Consider the following 18,622-nt stretch of genomic DNA (forward strand, 5'->3'; position numbering starts at 1 on the left):
CACGGAAAAATATGTGTGTGGCAAAAAATGGCCCGAAAATAAAAAAAATGTTTTTTTATTTTTATTTTTATTATTTGTTTACTTTTCATATTATACTCAACTTTTTGCTGACGACTTTTTTGAAACTTTACGGGATCAAATTTTCCGCCCATCTGATCAGGTATTCGGAAATATAATTTATTTTTACAGGTTTAATAGTCATCTGATGCTTTAGATTGCGTTTAATTAGCAGTAAATGCTAATTTCTGTTGCATTACATGTTTTATTTTTATTAAAATCTTCATTTTTCTTCTAAAAAGTAGGTAACTATTTTGTCGAGTTATTGGCATTGTATCAAATATGATACATATGATTTTCCAAAACTGGAAAATCCTGGATTTTTTTCCTTATTTTTTAATAGTCTAGTATGCTCAATAGGTGACAAAAAACTAAAAAAATGTTTATATTTAAGATATTTTGAGCCTTGCCAAGATAAGGGTTAACTAAGGATGTTTCTCGCCTAATATGAATTGACCAGTGTAAGCATCAGTTAGCTAGCCCTAAGCAACCAAAGGTCAAGCTGCAGTTGAAAAACTAATAAAGATAAAGTTAAGCTGATAATTTTACCGCCGTCTCCATGCTTCTTTAAGTTGGGTATTGACTGGTCAGCTGCCTGTTAGCTATAGTTTTCGCGAAAATCGCCAGGACAGAGGTGAAAATTTTTGTATGAAAACTTGCAACTTTAAATGCATTTTTTGACGAAACTATTGCAGTCTAAAATGAAGTCAAAATCAGTCCATCGACTCAATTTTTTGCAAGCTTTCTAATGGTACCCCACACGATTCTTACAAATGAAAAAAGTTTCAGCCTACCCCTCTCAACCCCCTAAATTTCCCCCTTTAATAAGAAATAAGCAGTTTTGACTTATTTACAATATGAGTGGTGGTAATTGCTATAACTGTTCCAAATTTTAGGTATCTATGTCAAACGGTCTCTGAGAAAAACGTATTTAACTGATTTGCAAGACCGAAGTGATCCCATAAGTGTTCCGTAAACAAAGTTTTGTACGGAACACTAAAAACTAACATAAAAATTATGTGAAACTAACCTGACAAGCATCCTTGCCCCCTTCGCTAAGTCCCGCACATATTTCTTTCCCAACTCTATCCTCGCGATGTTTGCATTTCTCCCATACCGGCACTTCCACTTCCCTCATATGATCAGCTGTAACATCAGTATACATTTATATCTGTAGAGCACAATTTCCGGCAAAGTATAGTTAGAATAGCTATGGAATAAGATGTACAAATTCATCGATGCGTTTTGAGTGAATATATTATTTATAATGGAAATATGAACATTGCGTTGTTGGGTCCTATAAAAAAAAGGATGCCACTTTTATCTAAGTAAAAAATGAAAACTATAATTTTAGTATTGGCTATGTTAGCTATTAGTAGTATGGTATGTACTAAAAGTATAAATGGACGTAGTTACGCGAAAACGTTCCAACCCACAGCGACCCCATTTTGAGATAAACGCAATTTTGTGTTTTAGCGGTACACTTTTTCCCTGTAATTATTTCAGGCAAATACTATTGGTTTTACTGTGGAATGCCAAACTGGTTATTGAATGATATGCATATTTTTTGTAAATACATAATACAAGGGGCATATAAATAGGTAAAACGAGTTTGAAACGTTTTCGCTAAATTTAATTTTGTATGAAACTTGTTAAATAGCAATTATGCATAAACGTTCCAAAACGAATTTAAGTGTATGTAATGAATTTAAATTGACCTAAAGCATATAACATTGTTTTCTTCTTTTTGGTTATTTAAGTTTGATTGGTTAAGTTTTGGAGGAGGAAACAGTCGAGTACGAAACCTCGATTTTTGAGATTTTTACGCAGGATGTTTCGCCTGTCCTCTAGGCTCTGAGCAGCCCTACGGACATCCGCCTCGTTTTCCCCCAGGAGGGCTAGGTCGTCTGCATACCCAATAATTCGGTGGCTACCGTTCAACTCTACTCCGCCACCAGAGGCTATAACTTTCTTGGTGACATATTCGAGCACCAAGTTGAAAAGTATGGGAGAGAGAGTATCCCCTTGCTTAAGACCCGTACCGACATCAAACTGGTCTGTTAGGCCGACTCCCGTTTTCACCGTCATTTTGCTCGTTGAGGAAGAGGCAGTGAAGGTTGACCTACGAATTAGTCGGGAGAAAACTGAGTACCTTCATATGAAGCGATACAGAAATAACTCTATTCGTAGGAAAGATCTCACTATAGGACAAACCTCTTACAAAGGTGTAGAGAAATTTAAATATCTTGGGTGTATCGTCACAGACAGCAATCGGAGGGAAGAGGAGATCCAAACCCGAATTCAGAACGCGCTCCGGTGCACAGCTGCTCTTCTTAAAGTGTTGGTGTCCAGGCTAATGACCAGAAAGACGAAACTCCGTATATACAAGACTATAATCAGACCGATCTTGATGTACGGATGCGAAGCCTGGACCCTAACACAAAGAGAGGAATACGCACTGCTGGTGGCTGAACGGAGGATCTACCAGAAGATACTTGGCCCCACTCGCGGAGAAGATGGCTCATGGAGGATACCTACGCAGGAACCAGGAAATCGAAGATCTAGTGGCCGAGCCCAATATAGTCGGAGAAACGAAAGCCTCAAGACTCCGATGGCTCGGGCACGTGGTCCGTATGGGTGAAGATCGAGCGGTTTGGAGAGCGTACTCGGGCCGTCCGGAGGGTCGACGACCGGTTGGGCGTCCTAGGTATCGCTGGAGCGATGAGGTCGTGAAAGATCTGAACGAGCTCGGTGCCGTCGATTGGACAGAAACGGCGCATGACAGAGAAGCATGGCGTTCCTTAGTGTCAGAGGCCAAGATCCACTTCGGGTCACTGCGCCACGGCAGTAAGTAAATAAATAAGTAAGTAAGTATGTTTCGCCTGTGCTGCAGTTGTACTTATCGCACTAATTTTAAGGGCGGAGTCAAGTTTCTAAATAAGTACACAGACAGAAAAGTGATGGACATTCGTCGACATTTAATGTCGATAATCTAGTGATGTAAGAAGCGCTGGTGGCCTAGCGGTGAGAGCGTGCGACTTGCAATCTGGAGGTCGCGGGTTCAAACCCCGGCTCGTACCAATGAGTTTATCGGAACTTATGTACGAAATATCATTTGATATTTACCAGTCTCTTTTCGGTGAAGGAAAACATCGTGAGGAAACCGGACTAATCCCAATAAGGCCTAGTTTATCCTCTGGGTTAGAAGGTCAGATGGCAGTCGCTTACTTAAAAACTAGTTCCTACGTCAAATCATGGGATTAGTTGTCAAGTGGACCCCAGGTTCTCATGAGCCGTGGCGAAATGCCGGGATAACGCGAGGAAGAAGAATCTAGTGATGTAAGAAGTTATCGATAAACCGTCTTGTGTGAAAATATCTAGATCATCCTGAGAGACAAGAGGTTTTGGGTTGAGAGGGAACACATTTTTGAAGTTATGTACCTATAAAATCTATTTTGAACTTTTTGATTCTAATATTTCAAAATTGAAATTGATATGAAATTTATTTTATTGCATGGTCATGGGTTTACAAAATTCTTTAGGTACAAGATTGGCGATTCGAAATCTCGCACGAAATATCCGAATAGAGATTGGGTATAATATTTTAATTTTTTGTTTTTTTTGAGGTTGGGTGTTTCGAAATCTCGAGAGTCACACTTTCGAGATCGAAATTAATATCTCGACGAGATCGAATTTGACAAAGTAACTAAAAATGAGTTATTTTAATCAAAAATCTCTAAGAATTCCATATTCATAAATATGTCGGCGGCACATCGGCATATTTTTTTTTCAGATTCCTGCTACTCTTTTTTTTAAAAAATTGTAATTATAAAAAAATGTAAAATATAGCTGGTCAAGCAAATCTTGTCAGTAAAAAAAGGCGCGAAATTCAAATTTTCTATGGGACGATAACCCATCGCGCCTACATTTTTCAAATTTGCCGCCTTTTTCTACTGACATGATCTGCTTGACCAAGTATACGTTATTTAGTATTTTCTACTTTACTCACTTTTTTGTTCGAAAGGGCATTTTTTGTTCTAAAAATAGATTCCTTGTCCTTAATTTATCCGAAAATAATATATTACATGCCCTAATAGGTATAGTTTTAGAGAAATGCAGCTCCAAGTGAAGCGCGGCAGTGTTGAACTTCCCCCCCCCCCCACTAATTGAGAGGTGGCTCTCGATGTCTCCCCGGTCTGTATCTGCTCAAGACCAGCTAAGAATCAACTGTGCCAAGTTTCAGCGCATAGTCACAAAGTGCAAGGTCCCCATACAACGGTGTGCGCTAACAAACCAGCTCCGCGTAGGTCCGCGGCGGCGTTTCGTTTCACATGTGCGTTTCGTTGGTGCTGTCATTTTACGGGAGCAAAGGGTAATAATGTTGCCACCTTTATTGTAAATAGTCCATTGATTGTTTTGACTAAATACATAAACTTAAATATACCATAGTTATTTATTTTGGTAAAAAAAAATTTTTTCTCTCGAACATATTTAATAGCAAAAATGGATCAAGTATATGTGGATCGTTTATAGCAAAAAATTAGAAAATAATATATTATAATAAAATGTTCCAATTTATTTAGAACAGTCTTCGCAGCTTAAAAAAACAGTATGGATTAATCTAAAAGGTTTCAAATTACATGGAACATTTTTGCAGAAATAAAAAATGTATAAAGATTTTGCAAAAACGTTCCAACATATGTACATGGATCATTTAAGAAAAAATTAAATGTGCGTTTTATGAATTTAGTATAATGTTTCAAGACAAGTGGAACATTATAACGATATGTTATTCTATAAGGAGTTTTTAACAATATGTTTCAGTATGCATGTAATGTTTTTACTTTATTTTGAGTACACGTCCTTGGTATAATGGTGGGTTGGAACATTTGGGTCAAACTTTATTGATGAAACTAACCTAAAAATACTAGCATCTTTGTGTGCACATGATGTAATATGTCAAAAATAGTACCCTGGTTATGGTAACTCATTTTCGAGTGACTTGTGGGTTGGAACGTTTTCGCGTAACTACGTCCAAATATACTATCATTTAATTTTTCATTGCATTCCATCTGTTGTTTTTGCAACTTGTATTTACAAAATGTTAGTTTTTGTTTATAGTAAGGTGCAGCGGGACAATTTCGACTGGGGCTAATTTCAACTACTTGAAATATCTTCCATGTCTTACATTATTATCTTTTTCGCTATCTGGACATATATGGCACTCTAGTTATAATGAAAATCATGGAAGATATTTCGATTAGTTGAAATTATCCCGCAGTCGAAATTGACCCGGTGCACCTTATTGATAAATTAGTAATATGGGCTTTGTGTGTTCCCTCCCCCTATAGATGCAACAAGAAAAATATAGGCTGATGATTATCTACGTTTCAAAAACCTTGATTCTAATGACCACTCTTTTATAGTACAGTCTATTCCCTAACATAAATATCCAATTTTCTATACAATTGGTATGGCAACTAGGGTGCTTAAGTTGGAGCAACGACCGTACATTACTATACTGGTATACTCACGATCAGGCCCATGTTCAACCGTTGCGCCCCATCCCACCGCCGTGCATAGCGTCTTCGGCGGCGGTCCCCACAGCCACTCCGGTCCTGCAGTTTCCGGTCCCGGCAGGCAAATCGGACGAACCCATCGGCTAAACAGCATAGCCGGCTCTACTTTCAGCAGTGATAAGTCGTTCTTCATATCAACACGGTCGTATTTGTGATTAACGATGATGTGGCTGACGCGATGGTTCTGCTCCTGGGGTGAAAATGAGAAGCGGCGAAGCATGCCGACTTCCACTTCGTAGTAGTGTTCCCAAAATCTAAAATCATAAGTGTTTAGTATTGTTGAAATATTTTTGGTTAAATATCTTAAATTATAGATATTAAGTGAAATTAAAAATATAGCTTTAAAAAACAACAGTTTTTTTTTCTAATGCTGTAAGGGTTTTATGGGATCATGGACCAAAAAAAAGACTATATCTTCGAGACTACGATTGACTGAAATAGCAAGAGACGTTGGAACGCTTCCGTGAAAATAAGAAGGAAAACAATTATGCACTACATCTGTAGTATTATATTAAGTATGTACCGGCTTAACTTGGACACTCAATTGACCTATTTCCCCAAACTATCAATAATAAAATAAGTGTCGGGCAAGTTGTGCAAACTAGTTCGTACTTACTTGTGGACGCAATGGGCTGCTGACATGACCCAACTTTGTGTTATAACGACTCCACCGCAGTGGAACATGCCGTCTCTGTACATTGCTACCATCCAAGGCCAAGCAGTAGGCTGGCTAGCCTTCCCACCAACTACTCTACTCTGTGTCCTTTTGTATCTATTACCCTCTTTGCTCATATTGCTTGCTTGTACGAATTCATATAAGGAATTGAAATGTTTAAAACTTGTTTTGGGACTGTTTTCATCGTGCCTTTTTACACGATTATTGTAGAACGTAGAATGGTATGGACAACTTTTTACTGACGACAATCTTTTGTTTCGACCGAATAATCTATTTTCTGTAGACAAATCCTAGAAAATAAAAGATTTTGAGCTAGTAATAAAATTTTACTCACAACTGTTTTTAACACTATAGCTAGAAACAGATACATTTAATAAGTAGCATCTTTAAATAAAAGGTGTTTTCTTGAAGGGAACAATGGAAAGCGCATCACGCATATCACCCTCCGTCACTTTTTAACATTAGTGACACTTTAATGTATCTCGTATCTCGTTAAAAAGAAAAGATGCTACTTATTAAATTTATCTGTTTTTAGCTATAGTGTTAAAAACAGTTGTGAGTAAAATTTTATTTCTAGCTCTGCAGAATAATTAAAGTCAAATTTTCTACAGGCAGACATACTTTTCTCTTTACATATTTCACTAAAAATATGTTTGAATTTACCTCTCTTAGTAATTGAGACGACGTCAACACCCTCGTGCCGCATAAAAGATCTGGGCAAGTCACATATACCGCCGAGGAATTCATACATGTACCACTTATATGCATCAGCCCACCCTGACCTATATTCAAATAGTTAACCCTGGATAATGGATCTACTTGAACTATTTGTATAAATGGAGGCCTAAAACAACAACAATAATTAATTTTATACTCATGAGAAAAGCAAGTTCGGTCAATTGATTTGAGCAAATATTTGGAAAGGATAGCAAAATAGTTTCCTTGTTTACCTTATTATTAGGCCAGTTTCCCGACGGCAGGCATCATGAGCTAAACCGTACGGGTTTCTGCACACTGCGTACCAATCTCCTTTATAGTTCCTCATTAGAAATCCTTCGGTGTTTGAAACTGCAAATAACTAAAAAAAAATCGGTCATAAACAAACCAAATACCTACAAGTTTTTAGCCTGATGCCTTCTATTAATAGTTTTTATCGGACATGAAGTAAATTTATTTCGAGTATTCAATTATATTTCACCCACGCTTAAAACGTTAGTTTGGGTGCCTTTTTTATTGAAATGAGCGTATGCATTACAATGAAATTCAGAAAGTTGTAAAAGAAAATTTGCCTCCGTGATCCGGAGTAACATGAGTTCGCTTTTTAACTTTCCTATCAAATAAGTTTTTTATTTTTCATTTATGGAGTTGGTCGTTATTTGGGGCAAAGTTGGCCAAAAACGTTTTAAGTGTTTCCGTTTTTATTTAAAGTAACAATACTCACGGGCTTATCATGCAGACTGGGAGCTAACAAATTACATTCAAGTTCATCTTTGTGATTAGGACAGTTTCGTACGTTGTTGCATCTTTGCTCTTTGGAAAAACAAGTGGCTACATTTTCCACATTGTTGTCACCACAGCTAAATGAATCTTCGCTGCACCCTACAATAACATAAAACAAATTGTATTTACAAGAAAGTCAAAACATTCTTATGATAAATGGATACACAAACTCAGTACAACAATAGGTACTTAGAAATATACATATTTGAAACTTTTTAGGAGGCATGTGGATAAGCTTTGTCTGAATATAATAGTACTTTTGTGTCATAATAATTTTCGTCAGCAATAATTTTCGAAATTATTCCGACTCCAAAGCTAATAATTAATTAATTTAATAATTCAGTGTATTTAATGCTTATTAAGTTATTACCGTCACATCCCATTTCATCTTCCCCAAAAGGACAGTCAAAATATCCATCACACAGTCTAGAAACATCGACTCTAGACTTGCAACTGCACTGCATCTCATCGCTAGCGTCATTACAATTTACTTTTCCGTCACACCATTGCTTTTCAGGCACGCAAGTATCACCACTAGCACATGCAATGGAGCCAGCAGGACAATTGTTTTCACGTGTTGAAGATATTGATGGATTTGCCATATTGGGTCTAAAAAAAAAAAAAATAGAACAGTAAGTATTTTTCTAATAAAATTGATTACGTGAATATAAATTCTAACCCATTGGCCTATCATCCGAAGTAACAAAAACGACATTGCTTTTTATAATCAGCAGGCCGAGTACCTAACAGCTTTCTCTTAAACACGTTGCACATACCGACACATTTTTTTCCTTACTTAAACTGTCAATACTGATTATGTTCTTAAACGGATAATGACGAATAGCCATATTTTTAATTTCCCCTGTATTGTTGCTGCTCTTGCGTTTTCGTGTTTGTTGCTTCAATAAGAATTATTATTACCGAGGTTCCAAAAAATTCCGCCATATATCTAAATCTTGTGGATGCCAAGTATCTCGTTCTGCTCCTGATTTCAAATCCTGGGTTTCTGAATATGGTGACTGAATAACACTGAAATAAGAAGGTATAGTTTCAATAAATGACATACTATAACAAATTTAATACTTTTTAAGGTTGTTACATTAGGTCTTATCGTAGTTCAATATTGTTTTAGTACCTGGGTCTTAGCGGTTGATACGCATTGTAAAGTGGAGAATGTTGAGGTGGAATCTCGTAGCCCCCTGTCAAATGATATAAATGGTTAAACATTTGGACAAGATTTAAATAAATTCGAATTAATCATAAAATTAACATACCTAGATGTTGGGGATGATTTTTCAGCAGATTTGTAAACGGTATTGGCGCCGGTGCAAAGTTTTGGTGTTGGGAATAAGGAAGAGAAGTCGGAGCAGGAAGAACACCATGTGATACATCTCCAAAAGCTTTCCTTTCCGTAGCAATACTGACTGTTGATCTCGGCTTATAGTGTTTTATTGTTGTAGGACGTGTTTCACGCTTCGTGACTTCCTTGTTGTTATCGTAGGCTTGTAAATTATCCGACATAAACGATTCTTTCTCGTTTTCATTTAAAGAGTTTAACTTTAAAACAAGATCCTTGCAGATTTCATCTTTATTATCTTTATTACATATAGTATCTTGTTTTATAATGATATCTCTAGCTTTCCTAAAAGTGACATCGTCAAATTCTTTTAAATCAGGACTTGATTCTTTGTAGTTGATAGCACTTCTTCTTTTTCGCTTTGAACTGGGGTATTTTGTTTTATTTTTTAATCTGATGTAAATCTCAACATCATTTTGTTCTACAGTGATGTTCGTAGTTTTTTGGTTAGATACAATGACAATTTCTGTGTTGCGGCTATTTTCTATAAAAAAATCAAATGTAAAAATTTAATTCACGCAAAATATACAACAATATTACTTAATCCGATTTAATTTTTCATAATTACCTGTACTTTGAAATATCCGAACTATTATAATGTAAGCGCCTACCGCAAATAAAACTAATAACATCAAGCAAACTAGTTTTATTATGAAGGAGCAGACATATTTCTGTACTGAGTTGGCATCTCGACCTGCAAAAAATTTGGAGAAAATATTATTACAAACAAGGTACTACTTCTACTCTTCAAGAATCTTTAAAATAAACGAAATAAATAGGTCGAGGTCTACAAAGGATTAAATAAAAACTTGCATATTAATTATTCTTACTTACGGATTGCAATTGACTCCGCCAATTCCATCGGCGGCAGTCCTAACTGTTCGAAAGCTCTTTCCGACTTTAAAGTATCGTTTGACATCTGTAAATAAGAAAATATGTACATCCACGTCCTTATGGTGACTACCATTATCTTACTAACTGCTGTAATTTGCTAATTTGCCGCCCTTTTTGTACGTATGCAATAGGAATGTGTTATTTTGCTTTTCTCTGCCAATTTCTGTCTTACTGCCGTATTCGAACTTCAAGATATTCACAAGAGACGACATGCACAACATCCATTCTAGATACATTATAGTTTAGATACCAACTAGTTCTCTTTTACAGCGCAATTCGGGCAACCAATGTCACTTTTACGTTAGATAGAGTAAGATATCTATTAGATGTGAATTGGATCAGTAAATCATATCCTGTGGAAATCGTTAAAGAGTATCTCCAGAATCGCGTAAATGTCAAATTTGACAGGTTAGATCTTAAACATATCGTTATCGTATCTTGGTGATGTCTAAAAGATATCTAATAGATGTCTATTTCTAAATCCGAATCGGGCCTTTATTGCCTTGCAAATATTATCGTGCCACCTAGAAAGATACGGGGTTTTCTCTGAAGAACCAATATGACGGCATCGGGTCTGCGACATTATACTACTGACACACTGTTATTTACCTATCTATGTGCATGGTTAACTCTGTACCCCTAGTGTAAACTTCATTCATTTAAATAGCGCGCCAAGCGGAACGTAAAAGAAACTCAAAATCCTATTCAAAATGACAACGCAAACACGAACGCACATCATAATATAATGACGGTCATATCAAGGTATCGAACGAAATTTGTATTATGGGTTGTGGTTCTACGAGGAAAAGCTTCGTAACGGATTTAATTATTACTGGAAACTTCGAGAATAGCTCTCTACATTGCTCCAAGTGGTCGCCTATTTCATCAAATCATCACACTAAACTCCAGTAGTCCAGTATACATATTTTTACATTCTTAGAATTTAATACAAAGATAATATATAATCGAATTAGCTTTTACTTATTGATACAATATTATGTTATGACCTGTAATAAATTTCTATTTTCACGGCGAAGGAAAAGGCACATTACGGTTTATATGCCTTAAGTGTATTGCAAATGGGTTTTTTTACTAGTACGAATATAACTAAATTATATTTAGATGAAGCATTAAAAGAATATATTTTTTACAACGTATATACCGATACTTGGGTACTTCACTGGCGAATTTTCGTAATACGTACTGATGATGTGGTTTGTATTTGTTATTTCTCTTAAATACATTTCTTCTACTAAAGCTTGAAAGTGTTGGTAAGGGTTCCAATAGTCAACTCCGGCAGAATGTATGAAACTTGGCATAGATATAAAAACCGAGTTGGACTCGCTTTGCAAGGGTTCCGTACATTAAGTACACTATTTTTAACAATGTCTAAAAAAATTTAAAATCCGTAGGGGTCGGATCAAAAACTAAGTAGTTAAGTCCGACTCACGCTTGACTGCACATTAAGTACTAATAGGTTTGCCTGTCATCTATAGGTAAATAAGAACTATTTGTGTTTTTATTTCAAAATATCAGACCCAGTAGTATCGGAGATAAAGGTGAGGGGAATGGTATTTTTTTTACTATTTTCTGTTTATTATAAATTACAATACAAATTGATTCTCAAAATAAGCTCTTTCATTAAAAATGTCATACGTTATAGTTTAAAAAAAAAAATTTAGGGTTCCGTACCCAAAGGGTAAAACGAGACCCTATTAGTAAGACTCCGCTGTCCGTCCGTCCGTCCGTCCGTCTGTCACCAGGCTGTATCTCACGAACCGTGATAGCTAGACAGTTCCAATTTTCACAGATGATGTATTTCTGTTGTCGCTATAACAACAAATGCTAAAAAGTACGGAACCCTCGGTGGGCGAGTCCGTCTCGCACTTGTCCGGTTTTTTATATTCTCATTTACCCACCAAAAGTGACCCCATGTTTAAAATTCATTTGTTTACGTTACATTAATTATATGGTCCAGTAGTTTTGAACAGACGGAAGGACAGACAGACAGACAGACACACGGGTAATCTTTTCCTTTTGAGGTACGGAACCCTAAAAAAGAAATTCAATTCACATTCGGGTACGTTTCGGATCTACTTAGCTCTATTTAATTATAGTTATTAGTACTTATAACGCCACCTGAGGCTACTAAAAACTACGCACCGTAGTTTTCTCGAAGGCTTCTATTAGAAACCAAATCGGCAATAAATATTGGAAACCACTTACCGTTCTATTTTGTCACTTGTAAAACAATAAAATACTATGCGCACTTCACAAATTATGCATTCATTTCATTTTCATGACACTCATTTATCCTGAACCAACCAGAAAACCTACGAAGTCATCCTTCTGAGACACCTATAGTGTGACTGAGGCAATCGGACATTTTAGCTGATTATTGAATTTTCAAATGGCACCTAAAATGCTTGCTCAGCATCAAAACAAGTCAGCTTAACATTTTATTGTGCCATTGTTATAAGAAAACAATTAAAACTATATATTGCTTTTTATTAAATGCTTATTTTTTAGTTTTTTTTGTTGGTAAACTTTTATTGGTTTAACAAGTATAATCATAATTTTTTTTAGTCAGGATTTTCATGAATTTTGCGTTGTAATATGGCTAACTTTAAAGCGGTTAAAAATACAAATTCGGTGGTTATAAAAAGAAACACACAAACAAAAACAACGATTTTTACACGGATTGTATTTATGCATTAAAACAATGTTTTTTTCTTTTTTTCCTCGTCAAAATAAATTAATATGAACTAAAATTCAATTTCAGGATTTTCTTCCCAACTCGATCAACTCAGAATTTGACCTAGAATCAAAACCGAGAAACCTGTTTGTGAGCTGCTTTTATTGAAAGGAGTGGTTGCATACGTATGTTATCTTTCAATTAACATCCACCTCTGTTGTCTTAGGGCACAGCATATCTAGCATAGCATCTATTTGCAGGTACCTACTGCATTTGGTATAGGCGTAGTGCATTAATGCGTCAGATCCATTAGTAAATGGGTTAAATATTTACAGCTTCATTGACTCGTTGACGTATTCGACTCTATTCCTGAAAGTGACAGGATCGGCAATCTGCACACAACACAATACACCATCACTACACCTTATAAAACAAAGCCCCCGCCGTGTCCTTTGTTTGTGTGTGTTTGCAATAAACTCAAAAACTATTGAATGGAATTCCATGCGGTTTTCGCAATCAATAGAGTGGTTCTTGAGGAAGGTATAATAGGTGTATAATTTGTGTAGCCCATGCGAAGCCGGGGCGGGCCGCTAGTTCTGTATTAAAACGTAATATTCGTATGTAGTCTAAATAAAACTTGTTCTTGGGATAAGTTGCCAAGTGGACCACAGGCTCCCATGAAAAAAAGGGTAACTACATTTATTATTGGAATTATCTATGTGTATGATTTTTTATTGAAAAGGTAACGGCGTGGGACGAAGGTAGTCTTTAATGCCCGCTGATATTTAACAACGTGAATATTATGACCCAAGATATTTTTAAATACAAAAGTCAAAGGTCAAAAGTCATATTCTAGGTGCGAAAGTGATTTGCATCACAAAGGCCGGTTTCGGTCGGTTGGTCAGTGAACGCTAAATTGTTTTACGGGAAATGAATAATACTCGAAGCTTGCGCTTCACATAGGTGATCACGTGGGTTAAGGTCAAATCTGCCATTCGATGTGACTTGATGGATTCTAACATATTTAAATTATGTTAAAAGGGTTACTCACATACGTAAAACACATATAGGTATAAAATCGAACAATAGCATGTCAAAATATCGGTATAATAATTTTCAAACTCGAAGGGTAGGATGATACCTGCCATTTCCATCTAATTTATAACCTACTTAAAAACGCATAATCTCGCAAATTTTTATTGAAATGACAGGTGTTATCCTACCCCTTGGAGTTTGAAAAATATTACAAATTATAACTCCTGTCGAGGAAACTCAAAACTGTCCCTGTTTATTTTTTTTCTTATAGATTTATCACCTGGACGAAAAATATTTAAACAACTAAAACTTCTGTTTGTGGATTAGGTACTTAATAGTACATTACTACAGAGGCCGGGACGAAAGGGGTTGCCGGCCGAAGACATATAGACGGCCGAGCGAAGCGAGGCCGGATAGGTCTGAGCGCGGGCAACCTCATTTCCCGCCGAGGTATGTATAGTGCTTTCCTCAAACATGCAATGAAATAAATAAAATAAAAAATCCACGAAACCCAAGTTTTATTTATAGAAAAAACTAAAAGTAAACTACACCCAAAATATAACCAACACGTACCTATATCATTATCACGCTTATGTTTTACACGAGTCGTGTATTTTTACTACCCGTATATTTTCATGTATCTTTGATTTTTTCGCCTTGTATCCGTCTGACTGTCGTTTTCGTCACATAAGTTTACATAGTCTTTCATGTTGTTATCATGTTTCACATACATCGTTGCTTTATGCATGGAGTAAATAAGTATAATTTCCACAGTGTTGACGAATTTGTAGTTACATTCATTTAAAATATGCCACAAAACTGTTTCTAATAAACTGTAAACCATTTTTCTTAGTTTCTCATATAATAAAATTGCCATAAGCAACCATATACACACTTCGTCTTTTACTTGGCGGCAGAGGCAGCAAGTTATTTAAAATCAATTCTGCTTATGCTGCCAATTCCAACACCTAATTAATTTCATTATTTCGTCGGAACTCATATTAAAGTCAAAAAATCAACAACGCACCATAAATCCAATAAAACAGAATGAATATTTTTCAACTTTACCTCCATAACAATTTAAAAAATATAACTACGCGTGTTTGAGTAGACCTTTTTACCGCTAACGTTTAGATGAAATATTTTGAATGTTTTTATTTGTGTAGTTAAATTTATAATTTGAAATTATAAAATTATAGAATGTATTATTTATTAAGTTCATGTTAATTTTATACAAATAAAACTGCAAATTATAGCAAACATTGTTTTTTGTTTTTTTTTATAGGCGTAGTGGCAGAGTGTCATTACGAACCATAAAGCAAATACTGCCTCTAGTTTTTTTTTATGGATGAATGCCACGATGCTGTGTCACAAATATCAGTGAAATGAAAATTAAAAAAGAGGACTTTGCCGGCCTAGGCCTGCAAGATGTGTATGAAATTCCATTAACGACCTTTTGTCCTAGCCGCACCTGAAACGTCATACTTCGCAGCCTATTATAAGGAACATAACATCAATATTTCATTGCATGTTTGAGAAAAAGTCATTTTTTGACCTGCTTATTAGAACTTAAGTAGTATGTACGTCGTAGCTGGTAGGTATTCAAGTCCGCGTAGCTCTTGTATTATTAATATAAAATAAGCAAACCATGCAAATTGGATTTTGATAACCAGATAGATTGAGTTTTAGTTATGGTAATACCATTTCACCTATAAAAACCAACACACACGTTAACCTAGTTAGTATAATGAAAGCAGCCATTTGTCAATAACAGGGGTGAGTACCAATATGTGAAAAAATACTACAATTACGTATCGGACGTTCGTCACGGATATGCGCCAACTAACATACAAGTACGATTGGTCATCCATTAACATGATTTGGTCGATGGTCGCGTAGAAAATCGCTTTCCATCGTTCATATAACTTAAAGCGGTCAAGTGACATTTTCCATTACAAGCGTGACCTTGGAAGCATACAGTCGAATTTACCAGTTAGTTATTCAGGTTATTCTGTTCTTTGTGCCTGTTAAAACACAACATTAGTTCAAGGGAGTTTCTGTTGTTTTGGTAAGTTCTATTCGAGCTAAATGTAAATTAGCTCGAGCCAATAGTGTCTGCCTTAAGGGCGTAAAGTTATCGTTTATTTATCTGTGAGTTTTATGCGAAATACAATATACCTACATGAAGCATGGTTATTGTTAAATAATACTAAATGAAATTGTGAAATTTAAAAGGGTGAATTGTGTTGTGAAAACTCATTACCTTCAAATACTTACTTTCAACAGATTTTTACTTATATAATTTTCCCTGTAATTATCTCATAAAGTTATATTTTTAATGTCTTTAATAATAAAGTCGTGTAACGTATAATTGCAGGCATACCATCGACTTTATTCATATTATTCGGCGGAAATCTAGTCATGGCATTACGGATGTATAAGATAATTATTTTATAGCATCTCATAAATAAAGAAAACAGTATGAGTGCAGCAGTAAAATTGGTTTTGGCTGTGGTGTTGATGTCGGCAGTAGATGCGGAGAAGACAGTAGACCCTGACGCACACATGAGCCACTTTATAGCAGATATCTGGCTCGAGGGAGCCGATGTCGTCAGAATCCTGTGGAGAGACTGCTCAAAGAAAGTAGGCCACTTTACTTTTTTAAAACATTTGACATTAGGTTAGTTGGAGGTTAAGTTGGTGTTGGTATACAGAGCTCTTGGTGAATGATAGTTGTAACGTTAATTACCTATTCGACAATTTTTACCAATGTTTACCCTTAATTCTTAATCTGTTTTTATATCTAAGACTAAAATGACAGTTTGATTTTCCGGTATAGTCGTACAACCCCATACTAATGCTTTTGTTCAATTTTGTATAAATGATCGATCGGATACCTTGGGGCAATCAAACTATCATTTTAGTGTCTTGAATATCAAAACAAGGTCTAAATTGTTTTATGAAAACATTGCTAATTGGTGTTAAAAATTATGAAAACTCAAATTTAATGCTCTATTCTACGAATGTCTTTTACATGCTTTAATTCAAACTTTAACAATTAGATATAAATCCGGCTCGGTTATTAATAAACCTGTTAATTTTCCCTTTATTTTAATTGTTGAAAGTTAATACTTTGAGTGTCCATTCTACCCGTATTGTAGCTTTGATTAAATATATTAATCTGCCCCGGGTACCTAATAATCGGCTTACTGAATAACAGATACTTGTCAATATACCTACCTAGCAGGCAATTAGAAACAAGTTTGTCTGGCTTTTAAAACCCAAAACCTAGCAAATGCAAAATTGTAAAAAAAGTAATTTGTAACAGTGTAGGTGTAATTTGTTACAGTGTAGGTAATATTTCCTTTTATGCATTAAAAATCTATAAGGGGTGACTCACATGATATTAATGTGATAGTAATGTGTTATTTTTTGTTTAAATTTATAGTTTTAAGTATATTTTATACAACATAGTTTTATATATAACATAATGGAAATTTAGGTTAAACTTTTAAAAACGACGGGTGCCCTGCCTTGCATTGCAAATATTTAAGACACTGATTTTTTTTTAAGAAAGGAAGAGCAATACGATAATTAACAAGTACCAAATGCATCCTCCTTTGGTAATACATATAAATAAACGCGTATGCATTTGGTACTTGTTAATTATCGTATTGCTCTTCCTTTCTTAAAAAAAATCAGTCTCTTAAATATTTGCAATGCAAGGCAGGGGGCACCCGTCGTTTTTAAAAGTTTAACCTAAATTTCCATTATGTTAAATATTTTATTGTAAGGACAGTGTTGTCAGGGTATTTGACGAATCCTATAGATATTAACGTCTAGCTATTACCGCGATGAGAGGTGTAAACTTAATTTAGTAAGGTTTCGAGGCGATGAATACTTAATGTTGTGGAAAAGACTGAATACACAGATTATTTGAGCATGACACGTTTGCAGTTATTAGCATTTTACATGCAATAACAATATGCGAAATGATGGATGGTAATAAAATTGTTACATGTTAGAACACACACAGAACTGCTTATTTACCTATCAGTTGGTGCTTAATAATATAATATGTTACATATGAGTTAATTTATTTATATTTATTATCGTTTCCAGCTAGTCGACGTGAAAGATGTGATCGACCACAAAGAATACTTTCCGAAATTCGTGCGTTGTATGAAACGTAAAACCTTGAGGGCATTGGACCGATCGCTCAGCACAGACATAGTGCCCATTGCTGAAGGGGTCAATTTAGTGCGGTTCGAGATGGTGGACAGGACTGGAAATGTGATGCCCGACAACTATACCAGGTGGGTGACAGTAACGTAAAGGCAATTAATTTTTGGTCGTTCAGCTAGTTATTGCAATTGACCCAAAGTTCTGAATTATGTGATAAAGTTCTGCTTAACTATAATGACTAAGAAATTCCTTTTCTTTGAAACTTTTATTGTAGAGTAAACTTTTGTGATCAGTTAATGAATTGTAGACCATTCTAACGAAATTAAACTATGCGATTGCTCCGACAACTCAAGCCTTATTGAGCTTAATGTGGGACTTAGTTAATTTGTGTAATAATGTCCCATAAGTTTTTTTTTATTTAACGTGTCCAAGCAAATTTACAACTCGCTGTACGACAAACTATTAATACTAGTTAGAACTGAGAACTAAGTAAACTATGAAGATTTAACGGGTCTCTATTGTTTCCCAAATAGTTTTAAGTCATAATGTATTGTTTGTCCGAATATTCGTTAGTCATAATTGGTTTTTCTCAGAAACGCGTAACTTTTTAGGATTGCCATAAAACAAACCTAACCTAACCTAAT

The 18,622-nt window shown here is 35.4% G+C and overlaps 2 protein-coding genes across 3 annotated transcripts in view; one reads left to right on the forward strand and one right to left on the reverse strand.

Annotated features, from left to right (window-relative positions):
- Positions 1-18,622, reverse strand: part of LOC134664380 (serine protease nudel) — a 389,278-nt gene that overhangs the window by 14,750 nt on the left and 355,906 nt on the right. Inside the window, exons 2-14 of one of the 2 annotated variants that reach the window (XM_063520967.1) lie at positions 12,290-12,309; positions 10,004-10,088; positions 9,738-9,863; positions 9,087-9,653; positions 8,948-9,011; positions 8,734-8,841; positions 8,183-8,421; positions 7,754-7,911; positions 7,263-7,390; positions 6,976-7,156; positions 6,253-6,602; positions 5,592-5,890; positions 1,088-1,203 (exon numbers count right to left, since the gene is read on the reverse strand). In XM_063520967.1, the coding sequence (XP_063377037.1) occupies positions 1,088-1,203; positions 5,592-5,890; positions 6,253-6,602; positions 6,976-7,156; positions 7,263-7,390; positions 7,754-7,911; positions 8,183-8,421; positions 8,734-8,841; positions 8,948-9,011; positions 9,087-9,653; positions 9,738-9,863; positions 10,004-10,088 (2,421 nt within the window). In that variant the 5' untranslated portion in view covers positions 12,290-12,309. Of the gene's footprint in view, positions 1-1,087; positions 1,204-5,591; positions 5,891-6,252; positions 6,603-6,975; positions 7,157-7,262; positions 7,391-7,753; positions 7,912-8,182; positions 8,422-8,733; positions 8,842-8,947; positions 9,012-9,086; positions 9,654-9,737; positions 9,864-10,003; positions 10,089-12,289; positions 12,436-18,622 lie in introns of those variants that run through there. The other variant, XM_063520968.1, reaches the window with a different exon arrangement.
- Positions 16,244-18,622, forward strand: part of LOC134664399 (uncharacterized) — a 36,348-nt gene continuing 33,969 nt past the window's right edge. Inside the window, exons 1-2 of the mRNA XM_063521022.1 lie at positions 16,244-16,436; positions 17,916-18,109. Of these exons, the coding sequence (XP_063377092.1) occupies positions 16,275-16,436; positions 17,916-18,109 (356 nt within the window). The 5' untranslated portion in view covers positions 16,244-16,274. The remainder of the gene's footprint in view (positions 16,437-17,915; positions 18,110-18,622) is intronic.

The sequence above is a fragment of the Cydia fagiglandana genome, chromosome 5 (genome assembly GCF_963556715.1).
Source record: "Cydia fagiglandana chromosome 5, ilCydFagi1.1, whole genome shotgun sequence".
NCBI classification, from domain to species: Eukaryota; Metazoa; Arthropoda; class Insecta; order Lepidoptera; family Tortricidae; genus Cydia; species Cydia fagiglandana.